At 40.0% G+C, this 16,910-nt stretch overlaps 1 protein-coding gene across 1 annotated transcript in view; it reads right to left on the bottom strand.

Moving 5' to 3' along the window:
- Positions 1–16,910, bottom strand: part of ttll7 (tubulin tyrosine ligase-like family, member 7) — a 75,180-nt gene that overhangs the window by 12,561 nt on the left and 45,709 nt on the right. The window contains exons 13-18 of the mRNA XM_057362543.1: positions 15,071–15,210; positions 10,285–10,367; positions 8,640–8,802; positions 5,363–5,688; positions 2,843–2,971; positions 865–945 (exon numbers count right to left, since the gene is read on the bottom strand). Coding sequence (XP_057218526.1) covers positions 865–945; positions 2,843–2,971; positions 5,363–5,688; positions 8,640–8,802; positions 10,285–10,367; positions 15,071–15,210 — 922 coding nt within the window. The remainder of the gene's footprint in view (positions 1–864; positions 946–2,842; positions 2,972–5,362; positions 5,689–8,639; positions 8,803–10,284; positions 10,368–15,070; positions 15,211–16,910) is intronic.

Genomic DNA, 16,910 nt, shown 5'->3' with positions numbered 1-16,910 from the left:
TACCTGGAACGTGGAGGCTGAAGGTCAAGCTCATCCATGAGAACATCCTAACAGCCAATGCACACTTATAAGATGTTCTGACTATACAGAAGTTTTGTGGAGAACCCAGAGGCTGACAGTAACTGTAAGTGAAGAGGACATGACTTTTTTTGCCCTTTTTATGCCAATGCAGTCAGCATGAATCTGATAATAGAGTCACGCAGGCATCTCTCGCCCACATCACCCATCTATCCACAATCTTCATGAACACAGTGCTACACAATGATGTCATACATAATGACCCATGTACACGTAATATTAAAGGGATTGTTCACCCCAAAATAAATATGTCATCATTTATTTAAAATAAACACCTGACTAAGCTCGAATTAATCAGAGTTTGCCATGCAACTTGAAGGGCGAAGAGCAGCAAAATGGCAAAGAACAACACGAGAGTAATGACTGAAGCTCGAGCTCCCCCTCCCGCATCTGCACGTCGACATCTGTGATGTGTCTTTCAGCAATATGGCTGAATTAATGGCCCTGTGTGAGACATGTTAACTCTATTCTGACTGATCCCTGCACTTCAGCTGATAATCACATTGTGCAACGAGACAATCCCTCATTATATCACCGTTTCCACACAAAGCACCTGTAACCTGCTGGCATCACCTGTCATTCACTACTGTAACAGTGCTGGCTTTGATCGGTTACATTTTGTTGCATCATGTGTTTTGTTAAAGGCAGATACAAATGTCGTTCGTTTCTCAGAATCGAGAGACATTTATAAAATCCATCACACACTTTTGCCACCCAAGTTGAAAAAAAGCTCTGACTGATCAAATGCAAGTGTTAAGTTTTGCAGAACTTCATTTGTCAACTCACCTTCCTCTGTTTGGTGGCGTCTAACTTCACCAGCCAGTAAGATGCCACCATTGGTTTATGGTACTTCCAGTTGTTCAGAATCTGAAGGAACAGAAACATTGACGTTCGTACATTTGGCGAACACTTTTATTTACAGAAACTTGGAGTGCATTCACTGTATACATTTTAGCTTAATCTTTAGTTAATCTGTTTTACACTTTGCTCCATACCTCTGTCCTTCCTTCATGTTCTGAAGACAAAGACCTTGAATCAGAACAGTGCATTCACGCAGACTCTCTCCCCACCACGTACATTTTTAAAACGTTGTAACATTAATCTGATTGTTCGAATATTTTTACATAATTTTATGTGATCAATAATATACACGGGTTCTCCTCGTAGAGTACGGCTGGTACAGCACACACCTGTGAACCAGGGGCGTAGCTACATGGTGGCCAATTACAGTTGAAATTACAGAATTTTTTGGCCACCCTAATAAAATCCCTGGGTCTTACCTGGCCACCTCTAAAAAAAAAACTTCTGGCTACGCCCCTGCTGTGAACGCTGGTCCCGCTGAATACATAACCACCAAAATTTACATTTATGCATTTTGCAGAGCGTTTTATTTCAAGCTTTACATTTAAGCTATACATTATCAGTATGTGTTTCCTGGGACTTGCATCCATAATTGTGTCCCAAATGACAAACTATACCCCATGCACTCAACCATCTAGTGTATGAATTTCAGAAGGATAGTTTCGTCCCAAATGTAATACAACACCGTTTTCTACTATTTAGAAATATAAGCGCTTTCCGAGGCGAGGGCAAATCGCACAATAAAATGAGTGTTGATAAAAATCAATTTGTACATTTAATGTAATTTTCATCGGTTTTGTCCATCATGACTTCAGTCACCGTCAGATTGAAGTGTAATCACTCCGCAGGAGAACTTTGCTCGCCCCGCCTCCCTTCCGCTACGTAAACGAAACTGCAACCCTTGAGTGCGCGAAGTGTCCTGCTTTCCACACTTGACTTCATGTTTTCAATTGAATGAGTGCATCATCCCGGTACTTAAAGTGCACTTCTTTTTTGAGAATTTTCAATGTGAATACACTACTCACACTATTTGTGTGAGTAAATACTATACCACAAAATGGCGTAGAATAGTGCGTATGTGCGCGATTTGGAAGCACCTTATGACATTTGCGTTTAACGTAATGCAATAGAGTGTCACAGGGATGACGTGTTTTTGTTGTGTGCAAATTCTTGGTAGAAACCAGTCTCAGCCGGGAGGGCCAGTTCTCCTCTGACACATCACGTCTGCACTCGGTGACTTTTGATTGAGTTACTGAGTAAATGTTTCTGATTAACAGGGAGAAAATGAGTACATTTTGATGATTAACTTATAGTGCGTAAAAGCGACTACAGACATGGTTGTGGACATTAAACATCATTACGCATAAAAAAAAATGTATTTCCACATGGACACAAATCTCTAAAAATGTGGATAGATATTCATTCCCAGAGTAGTTATTTATAAGGCAACCAGTTTTTAAAAAGCGTTGTCAAAGGCTTCATGGTGGCGATGTTGATGTCGAGCAACCGTTGTGTAGTTTGTATTTAAGCTTAAAAAATCCTCAAGATAATCTTGATAGACAAAACATGTAAGTATCATAAACATTTGTATCTCTTCCGTAAACACTTTGTTTACCCTATCGTTGGTGTGTAAATGTATCCCAGACCCCTCACGCTGAAGTGCTGCTGTAAATGAACATTGAGAAGTGTATTAAACAGGTGCTGTCGGCCAGCTGTGTTTCTGCGCAGACAGCTAATGGCTCTCATTAAGCATACAGGTGGACAGCTAATGAGTCTACATACAGCAAGAGACTTCACGAACGGCTCCGCATTCGGCCGTCCTCAAATGAGTTCAGGGAGCGAGCGCAACAGAGCAGCCGGTTCGGCCGCCCCGACCGAGCGCTTCGTCTCAGCTGCGTCTCACCTCGTCCAGCACGGCCTCGGCCTCCTCCTCGCTCTTCCCCGGGTAACGAATCCTCATCTCTCTGAGCGCCGCCAGCGTCTGCTGCATCAGCTCGGCCTCCTGCTCTTTACTCAGCAGGGTCTCCTCCCCCTGCACGCGTGCATGCAAAGAAGCGGCACAATAAAGATGAATTAGACAGCGGCGACTTTCTCCGCAGTCATCAGCTTTGTTTCGGCAAAGAGACTTCGCTCCCAGCAAGGTGTCTACTTTTTGAAATAAAGATTCATAAAAGCAGAGAAGGCTAAACTCACCCTAAACCAAGGTTTTATAAAGGTTTGTTAGTCATATTTTACACCAAAATTTAATACAATCATGCATGCAAAAATATAATATTTTATTATTATGAATTAGACAGCTAAAAAATAGACACTATCTATTTTTATACAACTTTTTCTGTAAATTATATTTCATTCATTCTGCTGTATATAGCACATACCTTGTACTACAATAGTCTATTCTTATTTTTTACTTGTACATATTTATATACACACATAGCTTTACTCTCTATATCTTTATCTTATGTTTATTGTATTGTATTTCTTAAATTTTTATACCCATAGGCCCTTATTTAAATCATCTGTGTACTGTATTCTATTGTGTTATGGTCTCTGTGTACTGTTGTTGCTGTTTCTGTGTTCTGGATGCTCCTGTCACCAAAACAAATTCCTTGTATGTGCAAACATACTTGGCAATAAAGCTCTTTCTGATTCTGATTATTATTATTACATAATAAGTGACAATTTTATGACAAAAATCCAATTTCTTATTACTGTAATGTAGAAAATTTCTTTATTTTCTATTTCTGCACTGTAAAAAATGTGTAATGTAATTCTCATGTTATTTTACATGCATCTTGTAAATTTGCAGTTTATTTCTATAATTTTACATTTTTACAGTGTGGGATGACAGTAAGTGTCACGTATTATTAGTCAATTAAATAAATAAATGTGTTCCTACTGATATATATATATATATATATTGTCCCTGTAATATATTAAATATCTTTATTCAAAGAACAGATTTAGAGAATTTCTTCATTCTTTCATTTTTAGGATGATATGAGACCTGGGTGTGATTTTGGACATTTATTTCTTCATACACTGAGCACAAGCTTCATAAGACATAAGAATAATGCCTATGGATGCTTGGCGGAGCCCAAAAAAAGAAAAAGTCTGATTTCTACAAATGTGACAATTGCATTTGTTTCTAATTTAAAAAAAGATGATTGGAATTTTGTTTTAGGCAGGACGGTAACAAAAGAATGTAAATCTTTTTTTATTATTTGTGTAGCAATGTTTGCATAATGTCATGCACTTCTAAAGCCAAGACATACGCCTTGATATAATAAACTCCATATACAGTATAGTGTCTAGAATCACACGTCAAAGAAATAAATTTCTCTACTCAAAGAAAAAAAAAAGCTTTCATTTTTCGGGTGATATGTGATGATTTTTCTCAAAAAGGCTTTGTAAACTGTTCATACTGTAAGCTTTAGACCGAACAAAGCCTATGGATGCTTAGCCGAGGCCAAAACATTCCAAACGCAGCAGAAAGTCCTATTAATAGAAGAATATCATGAAAAGAACACAACGCCTAATTAAACAAAGCATCAGGTTTTATTCATATTAGAAAATAAAGCCTTATTAGCTCATAAATGTGATGATCATGCACCCTATTACTCAGAGGATGAAGAAAGCATGTAGCTTCAGTAGTCTGTCTTGCAAAACTACGGAAAGTCTTATTAAACGGCATAAAACATAGCAGCAGTGTGTGTTGTTTTTTTCGGATTAATATTCGTTAATGAGAGCTTGAACAAGTGGGAGCGCCTGTATCCATGAGATGAATGCGCTCGTAAATAGAAGCGTAATTTAGCTTTATATTCAGAAATTCTGCACAGATATGACATATTTTCCTCTGTGAGGTGTGAGACTACAGTAGCAGAGCTCATATTACAGCCTTCAAATGGCAAAGATTGCGATTGTGAGGGTGTATGTGTGCCGAATCTTTATTGTTTGATGGATTGAATCGACTCGGGACAGCGATGGGAAAATAAAAATGATATTTGTCATTTTTACAGGAGAAGCGTTGCCAGATCTTTCGTAAATCTGCCCATATTGGTGAACATCTGTTCAGACCTCTCTAGAGGACATCTAGAGATATAAAAAAGATATTTCTGGGTAGATGTGCATGTATTGCACTGTATGTGTTCGTTTGTGAGGATGACTGCGTTAGAAATACAATACTATCCGAGAACACAACTTTCTGTATGCTGTGCTGTGCTGTAAATAACACACACAGCTGCAAACTATTTTAAAAAGTAGGCATAAAAGTTTCAAACATCGCTATCATTATTATCTGTCCCTATGTATTTTTTATGTGGACATAAAAGCCCCGTTAGCATCCAGACAGTAGTACAGTGCACACAACACACAAACTGCACAGAGGAAGCATGCCAACATGCCATGTTAAACAGACACTTGCCGTATTGGAGTGAATGGCACCCAGACTGCTGCTGTGTGGGACTCTGTTTGCTGAAGTGTTGCGACTGAGCGACTGCGAGCGAGACGCCGTGTGGGGTCGTGCCGGGGTTATGGGCGTGACGGCGGGTGCTGTTTGAGAGGCTGCAGTTGGGCCGTTAGCCATGTGAGTGGCTGTTTTTGGCCGTCTGGTCTCGTTGGTAGGTGACTGCGCAGTCAGAGAGGATATGGAGCGCGGACAGGACATGGAACGGCGGATGAGCCCGGAAAGGTTGGGAGAGGAGGAAGGACCCCGCTGAGGTTTAGGGGCGGGTTTCCAATGCACGCGACCTAAAACACAAAACCAAGACATCAGCAAAACATTCGACTTAAAAGATTTAAGACACGCACGCACGCACGTACTCCATCCCGGATGACGGGGGAAATTAAGTCCGGCGTAAGAAATTGCCAACAACCGACGAAAAATCTAATGAAAGGCTTTGATTAATCACCACGTCACGTGGACGGCTGTCAGGTTTCCAGCTCAGGATCAGGGCCGACACACATACATATGATTCCGTGATTTTGAATGACCTCCAGTTTTTGAGCTGGCCAGCAGCATCGCTGCTCCATCCGTGAATCTTGAGGGAAGCAACCTGCCAAATGCGGTATTATAGAAGCTTAACTCAGACCACTGCAGATGGCCTTAGGGTAGTGTGTGGCTGAGGGGGCAAAACAAAGTCACCCCAGAATGCCCGAACGCTCCCTCTCTGGGCAACCCAATCACCGGCGACCCCTCGCACACCAAATAAACCTGTCAGCTCGCTGCTTTGTCTCTCTTTCAGCGGCTAATGGAAAAGTCATGGCTTCAATTGCTTCAGGCACAAATAATGGATGGACTGCACATGCTGTGGGGCTTTCTGTAAATAGGGTACAAAACCCGTGTTCTTTAGAGTATAAGAACAACTAGAGGTGTTAAACTGTTATGTGACATAAAAGTTGTACATTGTAGCTAGTCTTCAACGGATCAAATCTATGTACACTCCCTTCCAAATTGTGAATTCATTTACATTTAACTCTTTGTTCTTTGTGTTTTTTCAATATGTTTAACCCTGTTGAAAGATTTTGCAAATAATAAACAATAAACTTGTTTCATTTATGGAAAATATGAATTTGGCAATCGCTATTAATCAAAATTGGGCTGAATCTTCAACCCTGTTACCTATTCTTGTGTGTGTTTTGTTTAATGTTTATTGCTAGAAAATGACAAAATCAAGCAAATCACACTGTAAAAAGGGCAAAAAAACAGTCAAATTACCGGTAATTTTCTGCCAAGAAAATGAATAGATCATTTCTATTAAATTAACAAAAATGAATTTTGCGGACATTTCTGTTAACTCCTAACACAATCCTATGCAGTGCAAATAAAACCGCTGTAAAACTTCCTTCATATTAATCAAATACATTTTTACCAAATTTTTGGACATTAAATGCTTCAAACAAATTAAGACATGACTCAAATTTTAGTAACAGGGTTGAAAATCCCAAGACCTCCTTAAAAACCGTATCAATTTGACCACCTGAGGTGAACACACGTCATTTTCTGAAGGTTAAGCACCCCTTTTTGCTGACAGATTTTTTAAGACTTCCAAGCCCTATTTTGTACTCTGTTCTTGCAAAGTGTCCGACCTGAGCGATGCTAATAAAAAAGTCACATGGCAAACTACAATAAAAGAAAAAACGGCTTATGCGCAAAATGTTTCAGCTGATGGACCCCAAGGAACACTACTCTTCTACCTTAAAACACGAACGCTTTCCGAGGCTTGTTTGCGTGGTTTTCGCGGTACGCCGAAACTGCTTCAGTGAACTTCTCCCCAACCTGTGTTTTCCCGGTTTGCCTTTAAAACCGCTGGACTGAAACATCAGAAAAGCTCATTAACGGTGCGGCGCATGAGAGCCGGGGGACCTCTCACGACATCACCTGCTGTAGCCAGCCACTCAAATTAAGAGCCACCGCACCGGGCCAGCCAATGCTGTGACCCTAATTAAAAAAGATGGATTTTCTCTGTTTCAGGAATTAATTAGGTAAACAAATGCATTATTGTAGATTTACATCTGTAATTTAGCTTGGGCTCGGCAAACGGCCCTGTAGATTTAATACGTTTGGCCGGACAAAAGGTTGGGAAAAGTTGAAGTAGTAAGCAGCTCTTGTTGTCATATGGAAGCAATCGTAAAACAGACAGCAGTGCAGAAGGGAGAAAGTCTCCGATCCTCGCTGGGATTTTGGGGATTAACTAACTAGCGACATAACTAACCCAACTACATTTTTCAGAGTCATGACACTAGGTCAGTTTTAAAACAGAGTGGCTTTAACAGTACACTATCAAGCTACTTTTTTAAACAAGACTGGTGGAGTATTACGCACACAGCACACAGACGCATTTATCATAACCACTCGCCTAAGAAATCCGCTCTCACTTTTAAATGAAATGTGGAAAGTATAATTCACTTTAGTGAATTCGTTCTATACGTGACTATGTAAAAGTATCTGTTTAACCCTTTCATGCATGGATTTATGACATCCTCAATCAGGATTATGTGTGTGCGTTTAGTAAGGGATAATCCACAGATAGCCGTGCTTTACAGGATTTTAATGCACTTCGTGGAGGCAACCACCCGACACGAATCTTGGCCTCCGGGCCAAGATTCGTGTCGGGTGGTTGCCTCCACGAAGTATTTAGTAAAGTATTTAGTTTAATTACATCAAAAGTAACTAATTAAATTACAGGAAAAATAAGAGTAATCCCTTACTTTACTTTTTCAAGGGGAAAGTAATTAAATTACAGTAACTAATTACTTAGTAACTAGTTACACCCAACACTGGACGACCACATCTTCTATAATCCGTTCACGGACTGTCTAAAGCATATGTCTCACAAAAGAGGGAAACAGGGTGATTTCAGGTTACCAATTAATCTGAATTCACTCTTTATTTCTTAATTTTGCAAGATGTAATCTGATTGGATGTTTTTATGCAACTTCCAGGAAATAGACAATTTACAACATGTTTATTTATTAACTTAAGTTATTAACTTAAGCTAACTTTAATGAACTCTCGCTGGTCACAGTCTGTTAGGTGGACAATATTTGGCCATAAGCTGCATTGTAGATCAGACTTTATGTCATTTGCTCAAAGTTTTGGCTACAGGAGACACCATCCCCCTAACATGCCTGGCCCGCCGGTGATAAAGAGGTTCCCAGACCACCTTCCCTCCTCACAGACCCAAAGCAGAGAAACTCACCAGAGCGTTCAGAGGTGTTGAGCTTCTCCTGCGTGATGCTGCTGCTTTCATCTTCTCCATCGGCGTCAGAGCCGGAGCTGCTGTCGCTGCAGCTGCCCGAGGAGTCCTCAGGGTCCCTGTGCCCTCTGGGTGACGGGCTGCTCTCAGGCATGGAGGACAGGGCCTACAGACAGACAATCACACAAACACATCCGCAGGGAGAGAGAAAAATGTCAGTGTTGCAGCCTTCACCCCGAGTCCAATTAACGTTTGTCACCGGTGGCAGGGTGGCGGGGCGCGCTGATGCACGCCCGATGCGCCGAGTCTTGATTAATGTCACTGCAGGAACATGTTTATTCGCTCCGAAACACATGCACGCACGTCAGGGGAATTAATCTATTAAGTCCTTCAAGAAGTTATCGAACAATGAATTGAATAACTGTCCCGCACTTCGGAGGAACTGACTGTTAGCCTCATGAACGCGCTAATTTCACCTTTTCAACCGTAATCTGGCTCAACCCGACAGGAAAGAAAAACCCCAGATGAGATTTCAACAATGTATCAATTGTGTGTTCTAGAGATCCATGAGATTCGTAAGAAGTAACTGCAGTTTTCCTTAAAGGGACAGTTCACCCTCAAGTCAAAAATCTCACATCATTTTGCTCACACTCATATGTATATGACTTCATTCTCTTCAGTCAAACACAAAGATTTTTTTATAACAAATATCCATCACTTTATACACATATGAATGGTTAATTGTAAGTGATTCTATGTTTTCATTTGTATACAAAATATGTATTTTTTATATGAAATGTAATATTTGGTGAGTTCATTATGAGTGAGTTTAGATGAATTATTATTTTAGGTGTCCTGTTTTAAAAACGCTTCTTTTGAGAAACATAAGAAAAAGAACCATGTCTCTCTTGTTGAGATTAAAAGAGATCTCAGTTTCAGACGTCTGCAATAAATGGAGTATTACCACATTTCTTACCAGATTCTTTTACTATAGATTAAACAAATGACTATCTAAACTGAACTCTATAAATCGTATAAATCTATTTTCTTACTGTATTCTCTTACTCCAACACATTTGTGTACTGTATATTTTAACGTCTCCTAAAACGTGAGGAGAAACATCTCCGACGAAGTTGATGCTTAAATGAACCATAACTAAGAACTCCATTAGGTCTCCTGAGCCCGAGAAGAGCGATACCCAAAGTAATAAAACTCTCCACCGGGACGCTCTGTTTGTGATTACACCCACAGTGTTAATTTGGACAGAGCTTTAAATGAAATCACCCAGAACTATGAAGACGGCAAATTCACTAAGAATGACTTGCACCCAATAAAGACTATGAGCAAAACGACACATTCTCAAAATCTATTAGTCTCTGGTTTGATTAAACTAATAGTCGACTACTGACTTAAAGCAGTGCTGTGTAGTTGTGGACTATCAGGCATTTCTTATTGAATAGCTACAAGAGTCCTTACCTAAAGAAACTTTGATTTTGTATAATAAGGAGGACAGGCTTAGGTGATTTAAGCAGTCTGACAGCACTACTGCAACAATAATAAATAAATAAATGTGAAATAAATAAATGTGAAAAGCATTTTGTCTTTTAGAGTTTTTGACTAATATAGTTCACGTGGTGTGTGTGGTTACCTTAGGTCCTTTCTGTTTGGAGGTTTTTCCCATCAGTTTCTCATCATCCAGTTCACACTGTTCTAGCAGGTCAAGGATATCCTCTTCCTTAAGAACAATAAACAGACATACAGTTAAAACCAAAGCCACAAACACTTACATATTCAGCTCCATGTAATATGTGGGCTGTATTTTTTAACTATTCTAAACTATGAGCAATTGAGTCGTGTTTGGAAACTTTCAGAATCAAAACAGCATATGTTGCATGTCGCCTAAATCATTTCTTGGCATAAATCAAAACCGGAGAAATCTCTTCGGGATCTGAACCAACGTTCCCTCATTCGTGAATGCTGTCATCTTTTGAAACGTGACATGAAGAGACATGTGTGTGAAGAGAGACACAGTTTTCAATTTGAGGTGGGACTTGATTTTATAAACTGGAATCTGATTGGACTGTGACAGCAGTCAATAATGGAGTAGATTACACATATTTGTTATAGATTACACAGATACACAGTTAATTGTTCATTATAGTTTATTATTATTAGCTATAATAATATTAATTTTATCATTTTAAACAAATTTGCTTAACTTTTTGTAATAGTAATAACTGATTAAATTTCCCTCTGGCACAAAACTGGTTTATTAGACTTCTAATACAAATCTAAATTCTAATACAAAAGGACTGAGTTATGTTATAATAATGTATAATAATTATAATAATGAGTTATGTTATAATAATATTAATTGTATTATTTTAAACAAATCTGCTTAACTTTTTGTATTAATAATAACTGATCCAATTTCCCTCTGGCACAAAACTTGTTTATTAGACTTCTTATCCAAATCTAAATTCGAATACAAAAGGACTGAGCGCCCAGTGGTTCGTTAAAAAATCAATGTTGGTTTAGTTATTTGTGCCAAAACAGCACTGTTCGCTGAGAAAGATTCAGAGGAGAAGAGGGCAGACATTACAATGACAGCACAAAAATGTTATTCGGTAGAGATTGAGTCATCACAATCAAGAGGCTGATCGATACCGTTCAGAATCTGTGCTCCGACACATTTTCATTCCCCTGAAAAACTGTAAGATCTGTGCCTCACGGACTCTGATGTTTCTCCATTACAAATGTTGCATGCTTCTCAAGCAGAAACATTATCCTGGTTCTAACTCAATAAGACGGCCATTGATCTGTTGTTCTGGCTCAGATGGAGAGAGAGTTTAAGTGCATTAAACCCTGTTTTTTTGCTCATCTGCCTTCCATTGTTCCTCAAATCCAGACTCTTTGTTCGAGCAGGCAGCTGAGGGAAGATGGGCCGCAATAAGCCCACATTCTGACTTCAGGTGATGAGTCAATATTTGCCAATGTTTGCTACTGTGAGATACCCGCAAATTTTGCTTTGGTTGCCCTTGATGTGGGCGCAGTTTAACAAAGCTGATTTTATGGTATTTTTCTGTTGGAGAACCAGGTTTGAGGGTATGGGTGGACACATTCTTTTGCATTCAATATACTATTTCAATCGTTTATTCCAGGGTTCGACTCCCTGCAAATGCAAAAATTCAGATATATAGTTTGAATGCACTGTAACTCACTTTGGATAAACACATCCGCATTAACACAATGTTTCCGTGAACAATTTATTAGATTAAAGTTGCAATCCGTAACTTTTGCCTCTCTATCGCCATCTCTGTTTAAAACATAAAACTGCAGGTTATTTTCCACACTTATCTTTACGTAGGTTGAAGTCAAACGGACAGATACCTGCAAAATCGCACTAGACAGCTCAACTTATGAATCATTATTATAAACTGACCATTACGAATTGAGGTAAGGCACTGTACGAAGATATTGATGTACTTTTTTATCAAAATAAAAAGTTACGGATTGTAGCTTTAATTCGAAAAGCTTTAAGAAGTGAATGGGCAATTTGGTGTCCATCTTTATATTGTTAATGTGGGTTTTAGAACAAGCAATGAGTCCAAGAACAACTCTTCAGACGGAGAATAATTACTCAAGTAATCCCATTACAATCTAGCAAAAGTCATTAGGAACTCAACAAACTACTTTGTCGAGATGACTTCCCCACGCTGCTGGACGCTGTGTGTATTTTATGAGGGGCTGATGGACTGGAGTTTGATGCTCAGGGTTGCTGGCAATGAAGGCGCTGATCTGAAGAGAAAAGCTTTAGCACACTGACGGACAGGAAGGTCAAAGTCCACACGGCAATGGCATCAGCTCATGGCTTTTGGTTGAGTCCCAAACAAGCCAGACACCAGCTCCATAGGCAACAGCTCACACGGTCCCCTGCCACATTAACAGACGGCTCCTGCCTCCAAAATACAACCTGCCTAACGACCATCTCGCCAATGCCGGCGAGCCTCCGCTCAGCAATTCAAACTCATGTGCGACCACACTCCAAAGTCCCATTTCACATTCCATCAATATGTGCTATGAAGATGAGACCCTTCCGACAATATGTCACATTCATATGCATGGATACACAGATCCGGCCTTGAAAATCCCCGTAAAATGAACATCCAGAGGTTTCACGAAAGAACGAACGGCACAATAATGAACTCCAGCTGAATACTGAATTTCACAACAGAGGCCTTCATAACAAAAAGAACAAGGAGCACAGGCCACAGGACAACTTCTATATAAGGCACACAAAGCATCATTTGTCATTTTCTGAAGAAAATGTGAGTGGCGTTTGCCAGTGCCCAGCTCACTGATGTGATGCTGCACTATAGGAGAATGATGAGGGTGGTTGTCAGGGCTTTGCTATATGTTGTGAATATGCGGTATCGTAAAGTTTGTTGTATTGTATTGAGTTACACGTCTCTCTGTCTGTCTGTCTTTTCTACTATCAGTCTGTCTAATCTATCTATTGTATTTATTAGAAGTCAGTATTTCTTCTGTCTGTCTGTCTAATCTATCTGTATTTCTTCTGTCTTTCTATCTGTTGTATTATGTTTTATCACAAGTCTGTATTTTTCCATCTGTCCAAACACCCCATCCGTACAAAAAAATAAATACAACATTAAGTCTATCTATCTGTTTATCGATCTGTCTGTCTTGTCTGTCTGTTTGTGCTATGCTCTGTTTTAAAAATCCATTCTAATCCAATCTAATCAGTCTTTCTATCGTTTATAATGAGGTTTATGCTAAAAACAAGAAATATATATATATAAAATAGGCCAGTTCAAAATGTTCTCTAATTTGAAATAAAGCTGTAATTTGTTTCTTTTGCCTCTCTGTCGCCATCTTGTTTAAAACATAAAATCAAACGGCTTTTCCGCAAAATCGCAAAATACAATATCTCAACCTATAATTTATTCCTGCAGTACAAGCTTACCGCTGAACACTTATTTTTTTTAAGTGCTTGCTCAAAAACTGATCTTTAAACCAAAAAAGTAATGGATTGCTGCATTAAGGGTGTTATAAAAACAAATAAAGCGTAGCAGCTTCTGGCAGAAATGCAGCAATAGGATATTTCCAACCTCAAATCGGAAATAATTACTGGAACGGCACTCTTTTACTTACTTGAAATGTTACAAAATCCAGACTTTATTTCCGGGTTTGATGTGGAAATATCTTAAATCGGAGGTGTCTGGAATGACGTATAAGTGCTGACCAGGGGCCGGTTGCATAAACTGCTTGGACTAGTCTTAAAAGTTAGTCATCTCATTTATTTCTTCAGGACTGGTCATAACTTTTTTAAATCAGTTACATAAAAGATAGACTGGGCTTATTGAAATATGAAAAGTAAGACCGATTAGTCCAAACGAATTGTCAGTGAGACTAGTTGTTAAGACGCTACGTTCACACGGCCACCAAAATCCGATTTTTTTGCTCATATGTGACCCAGATCTGTTTACTGCATGACAGTGTCAACAGCACAAACCACATGGAATCCGATCTTTTTAAATCTGATCTGAGCCACTTCCATATGTGGTCCTAAATCAGATACAGGTCGGATGTTTCGCAATGCGACCTCAGTCTGAACGGTCATATCGGAATTCATGCGACTTTTGCATCATTGTAGATCGACATGCGTCACAATTCTGCGGTGATTCAAAGCTTCACGAGCCATTCTGTTGAGGGAAGTGCACTTTACAGCTCGGTTGCCAAACTTTAAGCATCAGATTATAAACATAAGCCCTTGCACTGTCTACACCGCACGCGAGCCGCTATAGGATCCATTATACGGACTGCACCGGGAATGCTCTCAAATCGCGCCGTGAGAACGGTCCACTCAGCACTTGAGTGACCCTTGACCCCTGGCTTATTTATGACAGCCTGCTGCTTGTTATTGTTGTTTTGCTCATGCGATTCAGTTGAGAACCATCAAGAGTTCACACTGGAATCTGATATTGGCGACATTTCAAAAATAGTGTGAACAGCCGAACAAAAAAATCTGATCTGAGCAAAAAATCGGAATTGAGCATTTAGGCTTGCAGTGTGAACGTAGTCTAAGTGTATGCAACTGGGCCCAGGACTCTGGTGCCTATTCAGGAAATACTTGCCTGCGAGTTTGATCACTTATAGAAGTATTAGCCCTTATTGCCTCACTTACTTGAGAGCTATGGATCTGAACAAAGCCCAAGTATAAGCAACAGTAATCGTGATGCCCGCCCTAGCACACACCCGTAATGAGAATCAGATGGAGAGGACATAATGAATTGCAAAAGAACACCATTCCACAGTCGTCCTCAATGCATCTTGTTTTCTCAGAGGAGGAGAAGTGACATGGGGAGGGATCTGAGGGAAAAGACCGAGAGGTTGTTGAGTTGCCGCTCAGGTACGTGCCTTCATTCGTTTCAGCGGATTATTCATTTCCTTTTGAAGTGAAGCTGCTCGCCCAGCGAGAAATGTCTGAAAGGCAACTGAAAGAAGACTCTCATATTTCTCCAGGAGCAGCTTGTCATCGGGAGGGTAAATACGCCTGTACACAGAGAGAGAGAGACAGAGAGAGAGAGAGAGAGAGAGAGTTTTATCTGATTATCTGATTTAGCAGTCTGGTCCGCCTGCTTTTCTAATCAGCTAAACAAACCTCAATCGTTCTTTTCACACATGCACATGTCCATTACTGCTGCGTGCTAATGATTCATGCGTTTGTCTTTATTAGATGTTCAGACTAAACAAAAGCCAGAGAAGTGTAAACCATCCACCGTATCTAACGACCGATCTTCCGAAGGGTGCCGTACCGGGTCACATACTGTATATAATTAAAACCAGTTCTCAAACGCTTTCGCTTCAGGAGACGGATTTTACGTTAGACTTCCATCGGCGTCCCAACGCAGACGCAAAATTGTTTAAAGAACAATGTCTTTGAAAATCAAACATTTACTCAAACTTGAAGTGAATAGGCCTTGGGAAACCCGAAATGTTGCCCCTTCCAGGGTCTTCTAGGGAGAAGAAGGCCACCCATAAATTTTTTCCTGGACACCGTGAGGACCCAGTCGGGAACCATTGATCAAAACAATAGCGGTGCGTTAATCAAAATAAACATTGAACAAGGAGCTTGGCATGTCGTACCTCCAATTTGTCAATGTTTCGGACGAAAAAACTGAACTCAAGAGCTTTCAAACAGGCTCTTTGGGCGTAATCAGAAGCTCGTGTAATGTAAATGTTCAGATCAGAAGATAAACCGTCCCAAATCCATTAAGAGCTACAAGCATGACGGACGGACAAACTTGTGCGCCGGCAATAATCTAGCAAAAGGAAGCGGGCTTTAGTCTTGCGCATATGGCGCATATGGCGCGTGTTGAAATCCGGGTCTGACCCACAAACCTCCAACGTTTTTCTTCCTATTCAGCATCTTTTGGGGTGTTTTTATTTAGAAAACAGAAAAGCACATGGGCGTTAAATGACCTATTTAGAAAACGGCTTCCTGTTGGATTTTTCCTCCGAGGCTCTGCAGTGGAGGTCGTATTATGGAGTGATTTGTTACAATTACAAATGATCTGACGTGTGAAAAATGCAGTGTACGCTTAATGACGTGGTTTCTCTTTGAAGTAGACACACTAGCTTGACTTCCCTAACAAAGAGTCAGGTCTTCGTTGGGCATGTAGCAGTGTCTGGCATGAAATACAATGAATGGGTGGTGCAATAAAATACAGGATTCATTTAGCTTCTGATGCATCTGCCTTCTTTGTAAAACATCAGAAGTCATCAAAGAGTGATTTGATATAAATCTGCGTTCAGATCATTAAGCAAATTGATGACATTTGGTCCTTTAAGTATTAAGGTTTGTTCCAAAACCTAGTGAGCAGCTACCTTCAAAGACAACATCCTGAATGTTATGGACCCTCACAAGTGGCCAATTTAAGAGGCACTGCAGACGCAATAGGCTTGTTCGACTTGATGCGGCGCCGCAAGATCTGACAGACAGATGACATCAGAGTACCGCGAGAGCGTTTCGAAACCAACGTTTTTATAGTTTTTCGAATCGCTCTCGCGGTACTCTGATGTCATCCGCCTGTTGGATCTTGTGGCGCCGCATCAAGTCGAACAAGCCTAATGGTCTCATGCGTCTCATGGGTTGTGTCACATGGTAAAATCGACTCTAAATTGATTTCTACATATTGACGTGCCACGGCTGTATGTCCATAGTATGTCATGTGAAAGTCAACAGAGGTCAAG

The sequence above is a fragment of the Triplophysa rosa genome, linkage group LG20 (genome assembly GCF_024868665.1).
Source record: "Triplophysa rosa linkage group LG20, Trosa_1v2, whole genome shotgun sequence".
Classification (NCBI taxonomy): domain Eukaryota; kingdom Metazoa; phylum Chordata; class Actinopteri; order Cypriniformes; family Nemacheilidae; genus Triplophysa; species Triplophysa rosa.
Note: the sequence above shows the minus strand (reverse complement) of the source record. Positions and strands in the feature narration are given on the sequence as shown.